General features: G+C 59.1%; 1 protein-coding gene across 1 annotated transcript in view; it reads right to left on the reverse strand.

Moving 5' to 3' along the window:
• Positions 1-19,551, reverse strand: part of SRRM3 (serine/arginine repetitive matrix 3) — an 87,765-nt gene that overhangs the window by 22,982 nt on the left and 45,232 nt on the right. Inside the window, exons 3-10 of the mRNA XM_065418571.1 lie at positions 19,253-19,378; positions 17,306-17,386; positions 13,371-13,400; positions 12,121-12,189; positions 9,418-9,453; positions 6,168-6,218; positions 5,956-6,060; positions 4,324-4,501 (exon numbers count right to left, since the gene is read on the reverse strand). Of these exons, the coding sequence (XP_065274643.1) occupies positions 4,324-4,501; positions 5,956-6,060; positions 6,168-6,218; positions 9,418-9,453; positions 12,121-12,189; positions 13,371-13,400; positions 17,306-17,386; positions 19,253-19,378 (676 nt within the window). The remainder of the gene's footprint in view (positions 1-4,323; positions 4,502-5,955; positions 6,061-6,167; positions 6,219-9,417; positions 9,454-12,120; positions 12,190-13,370; positions 13,401-17,305; positions 17,387-19,252; positions 19,379-19,551) is intronic.

Raw genomic sequence — 19,551 nt, forward strand, 5'->3', positions numbered from 1 at the left:
GCTCCTGACCCAGGGCAGCTCAAAGGGCCCCAAGGACTGAACCCCAGAGAAGAGGAGGCTAACGAAGGATCAGTGACAACTAGCCTCAACTCCTACACCGCTTTTCATCCCAAGATCTCAAAGCACTTCGCAAACATTAAGGGCTGGAATCTGACTTCAGAGAGACTGATGGAAATCTAGAGCAACTCCATTAACGTCAGGGGACTTCCTCTGGCTTTAAAGCAGGGGGAGTGAAATCTGAATCTGGCCCTAGATATGAAGCCTCCAGGCAAGTGTCAGTCATCACCCCCATTTTACAGCTGGGGAAACTGAGGCACAGAAAGGTTAAGCGTCTTGCCCAAGGCCACTCAGCAAATCAGTAGCAGAGGTGGGTCAGAACCCAGCAGTCCTCACTTCACTAAGCCCACTTTCTAAAGTCCCCCTGGGAGATTTTAAAACCCCACCATTTACCCTTCTTTCCAGCAACTCTGGGAGTCTCCATCAAGCATTCTACCCTGTCTCTGGCTCGGGCACGGATACATTTGGCTCAGTCAAGGCCAGCTGCTGTGTACTGCAAGCCGGTCACTGCCAAAATGCCAGAGGGACTCTGCTGAGCTGCCCCTGGGGTCTAACACTGATCCCGATTTCAACTGGGGAGCAGATGTACTGGATGGTGGCAAAGGAAGGATGGTCTAATGGTTAGGGCAGTAGCTAGATCAGGGGTCGGCAACCTTTCAGAAGTGGTGTGCCGAGTCTTCATTTATTCACTCTAATTTAAGGTTTCACGTGCCGGTAATACATGTTAATGTTTTTAGAAGGTCTCTTTCTATAAGTCTATATTATATAACTAAACTATTGTATGTAAAGTAAACAAGGTTTTCAAAATGTTTAAGAAGCGTCATTTAAAATTAAATTAAAATGCTGATCTTATGCCACCAGCCTGCTCAGCTCGCTGCCAGCCTGGGGTTCTGTTCACCTAGGCCGGCAGCGGGCTGAGCAGGGCCTATGGCCAGGACCCCAGACCTGGGGGGGGGGGGGTGTTTCAGGGGTCAGGGCAGAGGGCTGGGGTGTGTGGGGGTGCAGGGCAGAAGGCTGGGGTGTGTGGGGGTTCAAGGGTCAGGTCAGAGGGCTGGGGGGCGTGCAGGGCAGAAGGCCAGGTGTGTGTTGGGGTGTGGGGGGTTCAGGGCAGAGGGCTGGGGGGGTGTGGGGGTGCAGGGCAGAAGGCTGGGGGTGTGTGGGGTGGGGGGGTTCAGGGCTGGGGCTGTGGGGGGGGTTCAAGGGTCAGGGCAGAGGGCTGGGGGCTGTGGGGGGTGCAGGGCAGAAGGCCAGGTGTCTGTTGGGGTGTGGGGGGTTCAGGGCAGAGGGGTGTGGGGGGTGCAGGGCAGAAGGCTGGGTGTGTGTTGGGGTGTGCGGGGTTCAGGGCAGAGGGTGTGGGGGGATCAGGGCAGAAGGCTGGGTGTGGGGGGGTCAGGGCAGAAGGCTGGAGGCTGTGGGGGGTGCAGGGCAGAAGGCTGGGTGTGTGTTGGGGTGTGGGGGGTTCAGGGCAGAAGGCTGGGTGTGTGTGGGGGTTCAAGGGTCAGGGCAGAGGGCTGGGGGGGTTCAGGGCAGAAGGCTGGGTGTGTGTTGCTGTGTGGGGGGGTTCAGGGCAGAAGGCTGGATGTGTGTTGGGTGGGAGAGGGGGTCAGGGCAGAGGGGTGTGTGTTGGGGTGGGGGGTTCAGGGCAGAGGGCTGGGGGTGTATGGGGGTGCAGGGCAGAAGGCTGGGGTGTGTGGGGGTGCAGGGCAGAAGGCTGGGGTGCTCAGCTCATGGGGGTGCTCCCAGCCCCCTGCCCTGAGCAGCTCACGGCAGGGGGCTGGAAGGGATATGCCCTGTTCCACCCAGGCTCCATCCCTACCTCTCTCTGTCTTCTCTACAGAGCTGTGTGCACGCTGCCGCTCTTCCCCCTCCCCCTCGCTAGGGCCCTCAGCTGATCGGCACAGGGACGGAGAGGAGGAGGGGCAGGAAAGCACCACGCTGGGGGAAGAAGCAGGGGAGGGAGGAAGCTTGGCTGCTGCAGAACCAAGCTTCTGCCTCCTGCCCCCGCAGGGGAGAGCGGTGGGCGGAGGGGCTGAGGGCCGTGACTGTGGCAGGGAGCTGCGCGCCACTCAAAATCGGCTCACGTGCCGTGTTTGGTACGCGTGCCGTAGGTTGCCAACCCCTGAGCTAGGTTCAATTCCCTGCACTGCCACAGGTTCTCTCTGTGACCTTGGTCAAGTCACTTAGTCCCAGTTCCCCATCTGTGAAATGAGGATCACGGCAATGCTTTATCATAACTGGCACTATTTATCCTGGCCTCATGGGGGACAAACGCCAGAGCTGGTTGGAAATTTTCAACAGAACAGGTCTGTCAGAATCTGCAGTTTCGCTGAAAGCAAAGTGTTTTGCAGGAACATCTGGATTTCTGTCGAAAATGTCATTAAAATGTCCAAACGAATAGTTTGGACTTTTTCATTTCCTTTTGAGAAGGTACAAAATGTTTCATTTTGACTCATTTTGTTTTGTTTAGACTAGTATATATTAATTTATTATTGTATATACTTAACATAATCGTAATATATAACGTTTTATATATACACAAGCTTTATGCCATTATATCTCATTAACTATCTAATGTTTCCACATTACCAGAACAGAACATTTAAAGGTTTCCAACTCAAAATTTTTCAGAATTTCCTTCCTGGGAGAAATTGACTTTTCGCTCCAATTTGGATCAGAAAAAGTGTGAAAATCTGGAATCTCCTCCAGGAAGGAAATTCTGTTTTCCAACCCACTCTCGGGTTCAAAGTTTGTGAGGTGCCCAGACAGGGGCCAAAGAAGGGCCTGAGATAAAGAGGCAAACCCTAGTAGGTCTGGTCCGCCTGGAAGCACATTAGGAATGGGCCAGTGGCCCATACGAAGTCACAGTCCAGTATTCTGCACCGATAACACCAAGTACCGTAGTCACTTGGGCCATTACCATCATACATTGGCATGAGGTCTCAATAAGAAGTCTGCTCAGGAGGAGTTTTGGGCTCCGATCCATCGGAGCAGGAGCACAGTCCCGTGGGAGTCATGGCAGGTTTGAGCACTGTGGGCAACTTTCGTCATGAAACCCCCAAACCACATGAAACTCGCCCGGTTTGGGGACAGCCCTGAACCCCAGCCAAGGTTCTCCGCCTGAAGCCAGGTCCAGTTCTGAGCGAGAAAGGCCTGGCTTAGGCTCCTGGGGGACTCACCATCTCACATGATACCAGGAGAAGCTCTGCAGCTTCTACCAGGTTTTTCCCCCCTTGACTTTTTCAGGCTCCCAGGGGTTGAGCTCTACATGGAGGGAAACCAAGGCTTCCTACCAAGCACCAGGGCCCCATGGCTCTCGGGAAAGGCCCGAAGCTTTGTGCGAGGAAGGAGGCTGTAGCCAAAGTGGGCACGAAGTCCCCAGACGCAAGGGGAATAGCCAACATCTCTCCAGCCCCTGCTCACGCAGAAGGGCTGAGGTTAGCTAGCCAGACCTACAGGCCGTGGGGACACTAGGCTGCAGGCCTTGCTCGCTCCATTGACTTCCATGGAGTAAGGGCGGCAGGGCGTGGCCATGGGGAAGGATCGGAGAGTGGAGTTAGAGGGGAAGGCGGTGGGGGAGGATCCCGGCGGATGTGAGTTGAGGGCTCCCGCCACAGTGAGCTCCCTGACTCTACTGCCGCTGAGCTCCTTCCTAAGCGGGCTTCCGCCATTCTGGCTAAGCCAGATGCATCGTGGGGAGGGTGGTGACCAACTTTCGCCACCTGTATCAGAGATGCTGCTCCCCCCTGGTTATTGAATCGGGCCCACCGGGAAGCGCCACGCAGGGCGGAAGATGGCACTGAACGCTCCCCGCCCCTCCTCGGCACCCTTGGGAGGAGTCAGTGAGGAGGGGGCAGCTGGAAAAGCCCCACTCTTTGCTCCGCTCAGGGGTGTTTATTGGGAAATCTTGATGCGAACCGTGAAATAAACCTCAGAAAAGCGCTTCCTGCTCCCACCCACGCCACACGCCCCTCCGGCCACACCTGTCCAGTCCCCCAGCAGTGCATCGGGCTGCCCAGGCCTAGGCCCAGGGCGCATGTCAATGGTGATGGAGGGGGCGGGTCAGTGCATGGCACAGCCTGTCTGGCAGACAGGCCAGGCCTCTGGCCCTGCCCCACGCCGAGAGCTAGGCTCGCATGGCTGAGTTTGCCAGCTCTGGCTTTGCAAGCGCTGAGCATAGTGAGTGAAGGAGAAGGGTAGATGATGGGGGGGGAGGAGGAAGGCAGGGCAGGGAGGGGGCGAACGGTGGTAACAGAAGAGCATACGTACATCCTGCTGTTTTTCACCCGGGGTGCCGTGGCTGTGCCGGCCGTTCTGGGCGCTGCCCTTGTGCCCGTTCTGGTGCGGCGTGGCCGAGCGGCTGTGCCAGGTGCGAGAGGAGGACGGGCTGCGGCTGGAGCGGAGGCTGCTGGGCTTGTGTCCGTCCTCTCTGTGCTTGGGGGTTAGTCTGCAGGAGAAAGCGGAGGACAGATGACTGCGGGTGGGCTCCTAGGAGAGGCGAGGGGGGTGGGGGCAGCTGTGGGTGGGGGGCAGGGAAGAGGCAGGCTGGCGTAGCTCCAGTACTTCCTGAAGGCGAGCATCTCCCTGAGCGGCATTATACACATACACACAGTCACCAGCGGGGCTGCGCCCCACAGTGTCCCCTGCTGGCCATGCATGGTGCTGCAGGTGTCCCCTGACTCAGTTTCCCCCTCCAACATGGGCCCCCTACCCCTGCTGCCTTCCCACACAGGCTGGAGGTGGTGCCACAGCTGAGCCCTCTGGCCGAGTGACTCACTAAACCTTAACCCCTCCCAGGGTAACAAACGGCCAAACAAACAAAAGGTTCTTCCACCCACTGTGCCTCTCCTCAGCCCACCCTGTGGGCTCAGCTCCAGCCCTCTGGGCTCCCTTCCAGTCCCTCTGTTCTTGGACAGAGCCCTGACTCCCGGCTGCTTCTCTGGAGCCCTTCCAGACCCCGCTTCAGGACCTGCCACAGCAGCCCACACGCTCCCTGGGGTTCCTCCCCACACTGAGCCCTCTGCCCTTTTAAAGCCCAGGTGTTTACCAGGCTGTCACATGACCCCATTAGTCCCGCCCCCCTCCAGCTGAGAGGCAGCTAATTATGGCCCCGGCAGGGCTGATTGAACAGGGCTGGCTGGTCCAAAGCCGCCTGGCCCTTAAAGGGGCAGGCCATTCTGTTACGCACACACAGATACCTCTCCACAACGCACACATACCCACGTACATGCACGATGGGCCTGATTCTGACCTCACTTGTGGCATTTTACGTCACTGGGACTCCACTGAGGTCACTCCTTCAGCCCCGACTGCTCCAAAAGTGTGAGTCAGGTAGGGTGACCAGACAGCAAATGTGAAAAATCAGGACAGGGGGTGGGGGGTAATAGGAGCCTATACAAGAAAAAGGCCCAAAAATCGGGACTGTCCCTATAAAATCGGGACATCTGGTCACCCTAGAGTCAGGCCTCCCCAAATCATGAGATTGGCGTAAAAATCAGATTTGTTTAAAAAAAAAACCCCCAACCGTTTGGGGCTCTTTATTTGCGGTCTGGTTTTGGAGCCTTCAGGGGTCACATTTCTAAGCTTTTCTCCAGACCTGCCAGGGCTGGAAACGCCCCCTGACTCCAGGCGCTGGGGCTTTCGGAAAGTGTGCCAGGCTGGTGGTGCTGCGCGCTGCTGGGAGATCAGAACCAGACCCCCTCTTCTCGCCCCATAGCACAAGGGGAGGGGAGAGCCAGGTCTAAAGTGGGGAGCCTGCACCTCTGACAGCCTCACCCATCCCTTCCCACCCCGCCACCCCAGAGCTGCCTTAAGTCTTCTCGCAAGAGGTGGAGTTTCCCCCCACCTCCCACCTGCCCGAGGTCCAGGACAGGCCAAGGTTCCTTGGGGGACCAGGCTTACCTGCCGGGCGATTTGGAGTGGCTGTAATCGGATGAGAGCGAAGCGCTGGGAGAGCTGTAGCTGCTATGCCTGTGGCCTCTGCGCGCTGGGGAGTTGCTGGGGGATCTGCAAGAGAGAGAGAAAAGGGAGAGGAGGCGGGTGAAGGACCTGGCCAGAAATCAAGGCCCTGCTCCCACCTGGAACCTCACCTGGGCTTGCATCTGAAACCTCACCTCTTTCGCTCTTTGTTTTTCTCTTTCCTTTTGTTCTTGGGGCTCCGGGACCTACGGAACAGCAGAGAACTGAAAACACAGAGGCAGTGCACGGCTCGGCCCCGAGAGGGACGTGTGGATGGGGAGGGGTTGTCTTCCAAGCTGCCATCCAACCGGCCAGCCCCGAGCGCGGCGCTCAGCGTGGGTGCACACGGGGGCTTGCACCGGGAGAGGGAGCAACACAACGGAAAAGGGCTCTCAGGACCTCTGCCACGCCCATCCCCATCTTAGCACGTGGGCTGAGACCGACAAGGCTGCACACGCCCCACGCTGGGGCAATTTCTCTGCTGGTGTCAATGGGGGCGGCTCCAATGGCGTTTCGCCCATTTACATCAGCAGGGAATTGGTCCCATCACCACTTCAATGATCCCGGCCAGACTCACTCACTCGGCGCGCTGAGACCCCACTGAACTGTTGGGTGCATGTTTACCTTGGCCCATCCCTGGTGATTTCCAGCATTGTGTGATTTGCATTGGTTTCCAATCCCCCCACTTTGAATTTTGAGTTCAGACGCCCTCCCCCTGCCCTCGCTCCAAATTCAAAGCAAACCTCCTTCAGCACAGAGGGAGCTTGGCACCGGTTTCGATGCTAAACCAGTGATCAGCCTAGGTTTGCCGAACACTGGGCCCCACGTCCTGAGAGCTTCCCATGACCCTTGGCTCCGTTTCACGGGGATTCTCCATCACCTGTGGTCTTTACATCAAGACGGGGTGTCTTTCTCAAAGAGATGCTCCCGCTCGAGCAAGAGGCATTGGGCTGGATGCAGAATCACTGGGGGGCTCCCCCGGGCTGTGCATCGCAGATCAGAGCACGAGGATCCCGGCTGGCTTTAGTATCCATGGCTCTAAGTCTGCCACATACCCCAAAGCCGGAGGCCGTTCTCATGGGCAGGCCAGGAGTTGCCCATGGCTCCACCCCCGCCCACTTTATCCCCCTCTCCAGTTTTCTCTGGGGCTGTTTCCACCAGCAGAGGGCAGCAGCGTACCAACACAAAGCCAGCCCATGGGTTCGACAAGGCAACATGTCTAACCTCCCGCCCCCAGCCAGGGGGACATCTCCATTGGAGCTGGAGGTGTCGTTTCCAGCTCAGAAGGAACCCGCGCCAGCTCGGATTGAAACAGCAGGTTAAAAATAGCAGCGCTGCCGTGCAGGAACTATCCGCCCTGAGCACGTCTCCAGCATCTTGGACCGGATCGTGCTTCGGGGCTAGCCCCTGGCTCCACCGTGCCCACACGACTGTTACTGGGTGGGTCTCCCTGGGCTGGAAATCACACCTCCGGCTCCAGCCTAGCCCTGCCGCAGGCCTGGACCCACTGAATCCCAGTGGAACGGCCAGTAGAGGGCCTGGCTTTTCCGTCCCCACTTGAGCCTCGTTTCAAAACACAAGGCAGAGGGCAAAGCCGGAGCGGAGCGATGTGCTTGGAGTTAGACCGGCAACCTGAAATAAGGCACGGATCCTCATGCTGCTGGGGGGCAGGGGGAGGGATCCTGGATCTGGGGGTGCTGCTGGGGGGCAGGAATCCTGGATCTGGGCGTGCTGCTGGGGGGCAGGGGGAGGGATCCTGGATCTGGGGGTGCTGCTGGGGGGCAGGGGGAGGGATCCTGGATCTGAGGGTGCTGCTGAGGGGCAGGGGGAGGGATCCTGGATCTGGGGGTGCTGCTGGGGGCAAGGAGAGGGATTCTGGATCTGGGGGTGCTGCTGGGGGGCAGGGGGAGGGATCCTGGATCTGGGGGTGCTGTTGGGGGCCAGGGGGAGGGATCCTGGATCAGGGGAGTTGCAGGGGGAGGAATCCTGGATCTGGGGGTGCTGCTGAGGGGCAAGGAGAGGGATCCTGGATCTGGGGGTGCTGCTGAGGGGCAGGGAGAGGGATCCTGGATCTGGGGGTGCTGCTGGGGGGCAGGGAGAGGGATCCTGGATCAGGGGAGTTGCAGGGGGAGGGATCCTGGATCTGGGGGTGCTGCTGGGGGGCAGGGGGAGGGATCCTGGATCTGGGGGTGCTGCTGGAGGGCAGGGGGAGGGATCCTGGATCAGGGGAGTTGCAGGGGGAGGAATCCTGGATCTGGGGGTGCTGCTGAGGGGCAGGGAGAGGGATCCTGGATCAGGGGAGTTGCAGGGGGAGGGATCCTGGATCTGGGGGTGCTGCTGAGGGGCAGGGAGAGGGATCCTGGATCTGGGGGTGCGGCTGAGGGGCAGGGAGAGGGATCCTGGATCTGGGGGTGCCGCTGGGGGGCAGGGGGAGGGATCCTGGATCTGGCGCTGCTGCTGAGGGTCAGGGGGAGGGATCCTGGATCTGGGGGTGCTGCTGGGGGGCAGGGGGAGGGATGCTGGATCTGGGGGTGCTGCTGGGGGGCAGGGGGAGGGATCCTGGATCTGGCGCTGCTGCTGAGGGTCAGGGGAAGGGATCCTGGATCTGGGGGTGCTGCTGGGGGGCAGGGGGAGGGATCCTGGATCTGGATTCCCCCCGCTGTGTAAGCTGGAAGGCTTGTCTCTCTCCCCAACAGAAGCTGGACCAATCAAAAATCCCCCTCCCCGACCGTGTCTCTCTAATTAGCGTAGGGGTCAGGGAGGCACATCAGAGGCATGACAGTGGATTTCTTTGCCTTCCTCTGAAGCATGGAGCCGGCTATCTGAAGGGCACCGGGCTGGTTAGACAAGTGGCCTGATGGCTCCCAGGGCCTGTTCCATTGGAGAGAGTCCGTTACGTCTGCACGCTGAGGAGCAGATGTAGCCCATTCGCAGCAGCCCGGCCTTGCCGAATGCACAGGAGGCTGGGATCTGTTGGGAGCTGCCAGGCCGGAATGCAGCCCCCCTGGGGCCCAGCCGGTACGCACGGGACCAACCTGGAAGTGACTCTTTGCAAGCGTCTTACCGGTGGCCTCTGATGGAGCAGGGGAGGAGGTTGGTGCTGGCGGCGAAGTGAAGATGGGGCGTTACCGTCTGGCAGCTCCACCCCGAGCCCCCTTTGCTCCTGGCTCTCAGGGGGAATCCTGCTGCCTGGATGGGTGCAAATGGGCCTGGCCCTGCTCCCGCACCCACTTGGTGTGGACACAGTCAGACAGCCCACGGGCACACGACCCTGCCCGACCCAGGCCACCCCTGAACGGTCACTGGGACGGCAAAGGCCAGGAGGGAGGAGAAGGTGCCGCGGGGGCACCAGCGGGTGGGGTGGGCCAAGCTAGGGGGTGAGGCTCTTGCACCGTTCGCTCTCACCTGTGTCTTCTCTTCTTCCGGGATCCAGACTCAGACCTGAGGGACAACAGGGACGAGAGAAACAAAGCAGAGGGGTTGAGATGCGCCCTGAGGGGGTCAGACACCCCGAGGGAAGGGAAACTGGTAGCCAGGGAGCTCTGGGCAGAGGGACAATGCCCTTATATTTCAGTGGTGCATCTACGTACCCCCCCTAAAAACCCTCTATCCACCGTCCCCATACATGCCTGCCTACCCAGCCCTCCAGCCCCAGATATGCCCACCTAGTTATCTACCGCAGACAAATGTATTTCCATGTTTTTCAGCCAGCTCTCCGGTGAAATTATTTCACCCGCAAACCACTTGCAGCTGAATCTGGGTGGGAGGCAGCAGCGGTTTAAACAGCCCATGACACAGCAGCTTGGAACAGGGGAGGCAGAAGAATCCTGTGTCCATTTGACAGGGGCGGCTCTAGCTTTTTTGCCGCCCCAAGCACGGCAGGCAGGCTGCCTTCGGCGGCTTGCCTGCGGGAGGTCCCCGGTCCCGCGGCTTCGGCGTACCCGCCGCCGAATTGCCACCGAATCCATGGGACCGGCGGACCTCCCGCAGGCAAGCTGCCGAAGGCAGCCTCACTGCCGCCCTCGCAGGGACCGACAGGGCGCCCCCCGCGGCTTGCCGCCCCAGGCACGCGCTTGGAGTGCTGGTGCCTGGAGTCGCCGCTGCCATTTGAAATGGGGCTTGGGGGGGGGGAGGATTTAGTTCAGAATAGAATGACCTGCCCCGGGACTGAGGCAGGACCCCGGGGCGAACTCCCCGACTCATGCAAAACATGGGATCTCCACGAACCACAACTGGCCAGGACCTGGATTTTACATCTGGGCCCAAAGAAGCCACCTTCACCAGCGCAGCGCCCCCGGCACCATGCCAGGCCATCGGCTCCGTGCTGATTCAGAGACATTGTGCCACCAATACCGGCTGGGACTTGCCTGGAGGGTTGAGCCAGCCCTGCCCCGGTTACTTTCTGAGAGCTGATGGGCTCGCAGCTCAAGGCTCCTTATAACAGTAATGCTCAAGTCTGTCTACTTGCTACAGTAACACACGAGTGTAACGTCCCCCAGTAACACCAGCGTACGGCTGCCGATGGCCGAACACTCAACGTACGGTAGTAATACCCAAGTACGGCTGCATATTACAGTAACGCCTGTATGCTAGAAGCCCTAAGCCAGCCTGGCCATCTTCTCTGGTTCTGGTCCAGCTGGGACGAGTGAGGTGCTGTTGGGATCACACCTCCCTGGGGCGTGTTAGCCCGAAAAGAAGGAGGTGGGGGGGATCAAAGATTTATTAATGATCATTTATTCAAACTTTGGAGTCCTTTGACCCAATAAGATGGCAGCATGCAAAGGAACCAGTCAGCTGCCCGGCAGGCCGGAGAAGGATTGGCTGAGCCACCTCTGATGTCACCCAGGTTGTGCTGTACCTCTTGGGATGCTAGTGGCAGAGGGACACAGGAACCAGAAGGGCAGGTGTGTAATCTAAAGGACAGCGACCTGTGTGGTCTCTGGGGTGGGGGTGACCCTACATGATTGATCTAAGGAGGGCAGGGGGCTCTCCAGCTGGACCCTACCGATGCCGCTCCTTGGTTGGCCCTTGGGATTAGCACCCGGTGCTCTCTGTCCACCAGGGCCGAGCCCAGGGAGGTGAAACGAGGTCCAGGCTGAAGCCCAGGTTCAAGGGGAGAGACAGGCTCAGCGAGGTTGGGATTTCACTGGCAAAATAGGAGGGACTCGGTGTCACCCGTTCCCTGGCCATGCAGCCAGCCGCTCCTTCCGCCACGGCGGCGTCTGGGCCTTAGCCCCCGCGGGGAGACGCCAGGCAGCGCGAGCGGAGAGCCGGGGGACAGGATCCAGCGTGACAGAGTGTGGCGCTCTGCCCGCCTGTAGGGGTGGCCGGGCCATGGAGAGAGGTTGACGGGCCCGCTATGGCTGTGGCTGACAGAGGGGCTCTTTTAGCTCAGGCAGGAGAGGCTCCTGCTTCAGGATCCAGAGGTCCCAGGGTGGATCCCCACTGCCGACGACCGGCCCGGGGGCTGCAGCCTCAGCTAAGCAGCCCCACCATATTGGTTAGAGCCCAGCCCTACCTCTCCTTCAGGGCGCAGGACGCCACCCGCTTCCTGGCAAGAGGCAATTTGCACCTGGGCGGCCCCTAGCCCTTCCAAACTCCCCCCACCCCCAGCCCAGGGCCTGCTGCAGGCGCAGGTGCTGCCTGGAGCCTCTGCCCGCTGCATCGGATTCCCCAGCGATGTCCTAATTGCTTTGTGAAATACAGGCTGCTCGGCATTGGTCATTTATAACATCCCGCTGCCCTCCTATCCCGGGGGGGATGACTTCATTACCGGGCAGGGGGAGGAGGGAGCGCTGAGTTCAGGTTTAAGGGCCTTAGCCCAGACGGCTGCTTTGTAAGCACGATCGGCTGCTTGCCCTGCATTATTCACGGCCCCGGAGTTCCGTAGTGCAATACCGGCAGCTGCCGGAAGCTGTAGGGCCAGAGCCTGGTGTGAGTCAATCGAATTACACCCAGGGGAGCTTTGGCCCTTCCCCCCAAGCCACGGACAGATTAACCCTTTTTGCTGCGTGGCCCAGCCCAGCCCAGGAGGGAGCGAGCTGGGGAAGGAGGGTGGAGAAGGACGGAGCAGCGAGGGGAAGGATCGCGGCTTCCCTGGCCCAGTACCTGTCTCGTCTGTGTTTCTTCCCATTCTTCTTTTTCTTCTCCTTCCGGAGGGGCGAGGAGCTGTCGCAGCTGGAAAGCAAACACGGGTGCCTTTGAGTGGTGGGTGGGGTGGGACCTTCCTGCCCCGGGACGGGGCCTCCTGAGGGCCGCAGAGTTTGCTAGGACCAGTGTCTGAGAACACGGCCCCCTCCTCCCGGATACCCGGCATGGGCCCGAACCCTCCCGAACAGCCAGCGCTGTGTCCCCATGAGCCGGCGCACACCCAGCCCGACACAGGGAGGTTTCAGAGAGAAAGGCTGAGATCCCTCCAAGCGGCCAAAGGGGTTTGGACACCGAATTATAACAGGGTGTTCAAATCCACTGGGTGGCTCAGAAAGTCTCAGCCAGCAAAAATAGTCAAGAGCATTAAAGAGGGTCTGAAAAATGGGGGAAAGGATTTTCCTGGGGGGTCTTTTGATTGAAATTTTGTTTAAAAATGTGATTGAAATGTTTTTTTAAACGTTCCGGCCACCTCTAAAAACACTTCTGTTGCATCTCAGCGCCACCTTGTGGTCCCTGTAGGATCTAACAGGAAACGGGTCACAAAGCCCATGGGCCAAAGATTCCTAATTAGTATTATGATTTATGCTAATCGTAGGCGCTGTGCAAACACAGACTGAACTGAGAGCCCCTGCCCCAAAGAGCGTACAGGCTACGGAACCTTAATACACCAGCTGGAATCGGATTCGCCAAAGCCCTCAGCGCTGGCGCGTCCACTGAAATCACCCTTCTGCAAATCCTGGCTCGAGTCAGCTTGCGGGCGCCAGCTGGCGCCAATCAGTGCCGCCCTGCAGGCTTCCCTGGTTGCAGACTCACTGCTATTGTTCCTCAGGCAGCTAGATCAAAGCTAGCTCCGGTCTGTCTCCATGTGCTGCAGTCCCACCCAGACACGCCCGTAGATACCCACCCAGCTGGTTCAGGGAGGCACAAACTGATGCGCAGGGGATTGGCTCGGCGCGACGTATCGCCTGTTCCTGAGCCGAAGAGGCCACAGCCTGACTTCGGAGGGGGTTCGACATGGACATGGCCCGAGCAGAAGCTGGGGAGGGAGCCGAGGGTTTGGCCCATGGCTTGCAGCTCTGGGAATATGGACTTACCTCGAGTGAGGGAAGAACCCTGTGCTGGAAAGAATGGCCAGCCTGCTGCCACCTCCCATCCCTTACATTTCAGGGGGCCCGCGAGGAGGAGGAGCAGGCTCCCGCGTCACTCACCTGCGCTCTGATCCGGGTTTCCTCTTTTTGCTGACATTGGGGGAGGAAACAGATAAAACACATGTTAGTGGCAGCAGCGTCTTGCCAGTGGGCAGAGGGCCAGAGCCCGGGACCCATTCAGGAGCTGGGCCCCCAATGGGGACCTTCTACTTAGCCCTTTCTGTAGGACTCGGGGCCCGAATCCTGCTCAGTTACCACCACCCTGATGCTGAGCATCAGTCTCCCCACCATGGGCCGGGCCTGCTCCCAGCACGTGCCCTGAAATTTGTTCGGCTGGCTGATGGCACATCTGCTAATGACATAATTCCATGTGATGATTATCTCATGCACGCACAGTAATTGCCTCGTTAGGACGTGGCATTGCAGAGAGGGGAAACATTACGGGGCTGGGTGCGTTCCAGGACAAAAACCACACAAACTCCCATCAGAGGAGCCAGAGCTCCCAGCGGCAGAGAGAGCCGGGCAGCTCCAGACGAGGAGGGGATGGAAGTGGCCACAGCGACAAAGGGTCCTTGAACGTGCTTGATTGTGCTTGGCAACTGGGGGCGAAGGGAATTACCCCTCCGCTGTTATCTCCTGTTCTCAGTTTGCATTTGAGCCAGGGTGGCCATATTAACCAAAGTAAAATCGGGACCCCGCACGGGGCTGGTCCGAGCTGCCTGTCTGACATCACCGTTTGCCTGAGGACACACACAACCCCCTGGCTCCCACGGGGCTGTCCCAAGCCACCTGGCATTGCTGCTCGGCCGGGCCCCATGGCACCCAGGACTGGGGCTGACCCCCCGCACTCCGCATCCCCCTGGGCCGACTGCCCGAGCACCACACTGCCCAGGCCTGGGTTTGTCCACCTGAGCCCCATGACTCCCTGACTCCCCAAGACCCACATCACCCTGGGCTGACTGCCTGAGCCCCGCCATCCAGCGCCTCGTGTTGCCACTGGCCTCCCCAAATATTCCTCCACACCCCAACAGCTGGCACTCTTGCCAACTGATCAGAGCAACTTGCAACTGGCAAGGGCAAATGGGACAAATGCCCAGTTTTGCCAAAAAAAGTCAGGACGTCCGGGACAGGGCTTATAAAGGGGGCTGTCCCGGCCAAAACGGGATGTATGTTGGTCACCCTAATTTGAGCCTTACTGTAAGGTGCGTGTGTGCATGTCTGGATGTGTGTGTGTCTTTCCCTCTGGCAGTTGTGTGTGTGTTTGTGCATGCCTGGAGCTGTGCATAGTTCTAGCTCTCTGTTATCTTCATCTGTGTGTGTGTGTGTGTGTGTGTGTGTGTGTGTGTGTGTGTGTGTGTGTGTGTGTGTGTGTGTGTGTGTGTCCCCATAACAGTGTCTTTCCTTCTCTGCATGTCTCTGGATCTGTGTGTATGTCGGTGTTGTACCTCACGGTGTGTGTCTGTGCATAGCAATCTCAGTGATGTGTGTCTCTGTATCTCTGTGAGTGTTTTGTGTGTGTGTGTGCAGGTCTCTGTCACAGCATCTCGCTATCAACAATCCTGCCTCTCTCTCCGCCTCGGTGAGTGTCTCTGGATCCACAGCAGCTTGTTCCCCGCCTGGGATTACAGGCAGCCTCCCCTCGCCCTGTCTGACCCCAGCAATCCAGCACCGGGCACTTGGCCACGCCTGGCAGGACAGGGAAACACTGCCGCCCCGTGGCAGCTGGGACCCATGGCATGCCCCTGAGTTGAACCACGCTCACACCTAACAGGGTCACACGCTGACTCCGGGTGGGACGGGTGGAATTTAAGACTCAAGGGCAATGTAGCTAGCTGTGGGGGTCCTGTTAACATGCCTGGGAGCTGGGTGACTAATTCCCATTGACCCCAAAGCTCGGTGCTGGCTTCTGACAGGCTCGGATTATCCTAACTCTGCATATTCAGAGAGTCACCTTGCCTCTTAAAGTGGTGACGCCATATCCATTTCTGGGCCCTTCCCTCTCAAGTGAAAGCTTGCCAAGTGGTGAAAAGGAATGTGTCAGACTCCCTCCGAATCGACCTGTTGCTGGAGCAGGAGGCAAGCCCCAGGGGGTGGTGTCGGGGGACAGAGTCCCAGGGAACGGGGAGGGGAGAGCCGAACAAACAGAGGGAGAGGGTGGATGGAGAGGAACAAGGATAAGGCAGGAGTTGGGGTTGGCAGGGGAGTACCGGGCTGGGGCACAGGAAGGCAGTCGGTCCCTGATTAATCACCAGCCAGGCCGGGCTCATTAAAGCTGCTGGCTCGGCTCTGCAGATAGTCATTAGCGGTGCCAAGGCAGGGGGAGGTGGCTGTGCCGGGCGAGGAATGCGAGGAACAGCGGGGACAGGGCCTGGGGCGGCACATTATAAAATACGCTCACCCTTTGGGGGCCAGATCCTTGGCTACAGCTGTGCAAAAGGGGACCCACAGCTGCTGAGGAGCCCCCCAGCACCTCGGCTCTCCAAACCGGGGCAGCTCAGGGGCGTGACATGGTGGCCAGAGGGAGGCAGGACCGTAGCAGACAGATTCAGCAAGCATAAGCTAGAGCAGCCCGGTGGTCCCTCTACTTTACGCAAGGAGTCAATTTAGCCCTAGGATCGATGGTGGGGGGAATCCATCCCAGAGACTCTAGGGGGACAGACAATATTGCCTCCATCTGCCCTGGGAATGCTGGGATTTCTGTGAGGGGCTGGGAGCCTGCTAGACAGCAGTGTCGCCACCAATTCATATGGGCCTTGGGGTCAGCACACCAGCTTGGGACAGACAGCAAGCGAGCGAGCTTTTTGCACCAACAGCTTCCTGTCTGGGTGGAAAGCACTCCAAAGAAACTCGTAATGAAGCCATAAAACCACCCCCAGTCCATGGAACCAGCCCTGGTCATTTGTCATTTCCAGGGGAGGCGGCGTGGCTAACCGCTGGGCTGGGACTCCGGACTCCCGGGTTTCATAGGCACTGACTCGCTGTGGGTAGGGCTACACTGCAGTGGGAGGTCTGAGCGCTGCTCGTGTAGGTTTCCCTGAGCTCGCTTTGTTCTAGCCACAGCAGTAACCCTGGGTACTTATTCGAGTGGCGGCATTGGCTTCACTGCTATTGTTACTGGAGCTGGCTGGATCAACGCTAGCTTGGGTAGGTCACCAGGTGCGGCAGACACCTCCCACTGCAGAGTAGACGTACCCTACGTGACCTTAGACAAGGCATTTCCCCCGCGTTGTGCCTCAGTTTCCCCATCTGTAAAGCAGGGATAAGGGAGCTCATTAAATGCCAGCACCAGGGGGCGCATCTCTCCGAGTCTCCCCTCCCCACAGTCTGACCAGTCAGCGTCCTGCTGAGGCTGCAGCGTGAGCCGCATAGTCATTGTGGGCCCACGGCGGGCCAGGCCCGAGCCTGCTGCTCGGGCGCGAGATGGGGGAAGCGGCAGGGCAGGGAGCTGGGGGGATGGCAGGAGGCTGGAGGAGGGGCAGGCTGCTGCATCGATGGGGGAAGAGAAGGTGTTCTGGCAGGTGCTGGGGCATATCCAAGCCAAGGTCACACTGCAGGGAGAACGCCAGCACCCCCGGGCTGCCCTGCCCCCTGGGAGTCCCAGGGACTCTGAGAGCCAGCCCAGGGCACGAGGGATGAGGTCAAAGAAGGGAACCTCAGGCTGGGGCGAAGGGGAGCATTATGGTAGGCGCTGCAGCCGTATAGGGAAGGTGCAGGAGCTCCCGGCGGCAGCTGTCGGCCCAGACCGGGCGCTTCCACTGGGGCAGAGCCCTGTGCCCCTTTGGCCCAGCCTCTCAGTGCTGGCTGCCCCACCCTAGCCAGGGGAAGGGGAGGGGAAGGAGAGGGTGGCTGGGGAAGGGAGTGAGGGGTCCCCAGGGAACCGGCTGGCGAAGGGCTGAGGGTCCTGCTTGGCTTGGGGTCAGGCAGGTATCCCCCTCCCAGTGGCGGGGCGCATGGACCAGGCCAGAGCAGCGGGGCGGGGCAGGCAGGTGACTCACCGGCTCCGGCGATGACCCGATTTCTTTTTCTTTTTCTTCTTGGGTGGCGGCGAGGTGGAGCTGCTCATCCTCCTCTTCAGCCTGCGGGGGAGGGGAGAGGCTCAGGGCGGGGAGCAGTAACCGTGAGCCCCCCCACGACCCAGCCCCTGCGCAGAGCGGTGGGGGGTGCCTCACCCCCAGTGTGTGTCGGGGGGAAGAAGTGTGTATATCTGGCCAGGTCTTTGTTAGGGATAAAGGTGTTTTCAAGGTGACATAGTAACTAGCACATGTTAAAACCCTAGTGTAAACGCAGCTGTTTATATCTCAGCATGTGCGGGAGGGTGTCAGCCCTACGGGGGAGCCTAGAATTTATCGTAACCAGCTAACACGTGTTAAAACTACGGCCTACTGCTGCTCCCCGCTAGGATAACAACCTACCGCTGTTCCCTGATAGGATAACAACCTACCGCTGCTACCCGCTAGGATAACAACCTACTGCTGCTCCCCGCTAGCAGAGCTGTGCCTGTAGCTCAAACAACAGAGGTTAGCGCTGTGACGCTGAAGATCTCAGGCTCGAGCCAATGTGGCAGGGGGAAGTGATTACAGAATCTCAGCAGCGAGCCTCCAGGTGATCATTGCTTAGGAGAGGAGTAACGGGCGCGCGTACAATACACCGCACCGTGTTCCCCCCCGGCAGGTGCTGGACGCTCACGTTAGCAGACATGGCCACAGACGGAGAGACACCAGGCTTGGTTTCTGAACTCATCTGCTGCCATGATCCAGCCATGCTGCCTGGGAGCCCCCGGGCTCGACCTGCTCCCACTGGTTGATGGAGCAGCTTGTCCATGAGATGCACTGGCGCAGGGCCTGAGCCAAAGCTCTTTGAAACCGACGGGACCGCCCTGGGCTTTGGATCGGGTCCGGAGTGCTCGGGCCAGGTCCCTCTCTAGTGGCTCTCCCAGCCTGCCGCGTGCCCCTTTAGCTTAGGGCGTGTGCTTTTGCTGCTGAAGGAGGCTAACCGGGTTCCTTGGGGGCTGGCAGCTTGTTCCTTTGGAACCAGGTTTCTACGCCCACTGACGTGTGTCTATATGTGTCCTTACAAGGAAGCTGTGTGGCGACCCCTTGTGGTGGATGTGTGCATCGGCATGGCAGCACCTGCCTTGGCAGAAAGATTCTGCAGGAAGCCAGAGGTCTGGCTTTGGCACTGGGCTGGCAGCATTGAAATGATCATTTATTTTTCATCTCAAAGGGCTTTCCTGCCCCCCCTCGCACCTAACCACCAGAAGGAGGGAGCCCACAGAGAGAGCAGCAATAAGGGGAACCATCAAAGGGCTGGAAGGACTGCCTGCCGAAGCTGCATTGGAGGGTCCCAAGGGAAGGAGTGGGAGCTCTGTTGCTTGGCCACTGGAAACTAGATGGTCCCCCATGGGGGTCGGATTAAGCGAGCCCACATGGCTCCTTTGGAAAGCTCTTACTGCACACACAAAATGTACATGCAAATGATTGCACGCCTGATTGGCACGTGCAATTCCCGTGCTTCGTGGCACAGGCTGGGCACTATTCTGCACGCATTCAGCCGCCCGCTGGGCATGGGTCATTGTTGCAACTGGGCACACATATTAGGCCCCCGTTTGCCTGCACATGTGGCCACAGTCCCAGTCTGACCCTTTTTCCAAACCGGGCCTCCTGTGTGTCTTTCCCAGGTTGAAGATTTGTCGAATCCACGGCTGAGAGGCGCTTACTGGCCCCGAATCCCAGTTCAGGTGGAACTGGGAGGAGTGCTTGGTTCTCAGGTGTACCCTTGGCCGCCTGCAAACACTCGAAGGCTGTGTGTGTTGGAATGTGATCCTGTTCTCCTAAGAGCCCTGGAGCGGAGCTGGTGCCAATAATGTAAGCATGTTCTCCGGGGGACCCAGGCATGGATCTGGCACTCTCAAATGCCCCCCTGCCAGCCCCCCAGCCACTCACCTGTGCTCTCTGTGGCTGCAGTGGTCTCGGTAGCAGTCGGTTGGGCAGTCACACGGCAGCAGGCAGCCCTCTCCGTACGCTGGGTACTCCATGGCGTACTCCTCCATGTGGTGGTTTTCGATCACTCTGCCCAAGGGAGAAGAACCAGTTTGAGCAGGATTGTCACTGACTATAGACCAGGCCGTGCCAATGCCACCATCGCCCCAGGCCTGTGCCTAGCCTGTCCTTGGGGGGGCATCTCTCCAAAGGCCTGGTTCGAGGTGCCTTCTCCTCCAGCCATACTAGTGCCCTAACCACTG

The sequence above is a fragment of the Emys orbicularis genome, chromosome 17, assembly GCF_028017835.1.
Source record: "Emys orbicularis isolate rEmyOrb1 chromosome 17, rEmyOrb1.hap1, whole genome shotgun sequence".
Classification (NCBI taxonomy): domain Eukaryota; kingdom Metazoa; phylum Chordata; order Testudines; family Emydidae; genus Emys; species Emys orbicularis.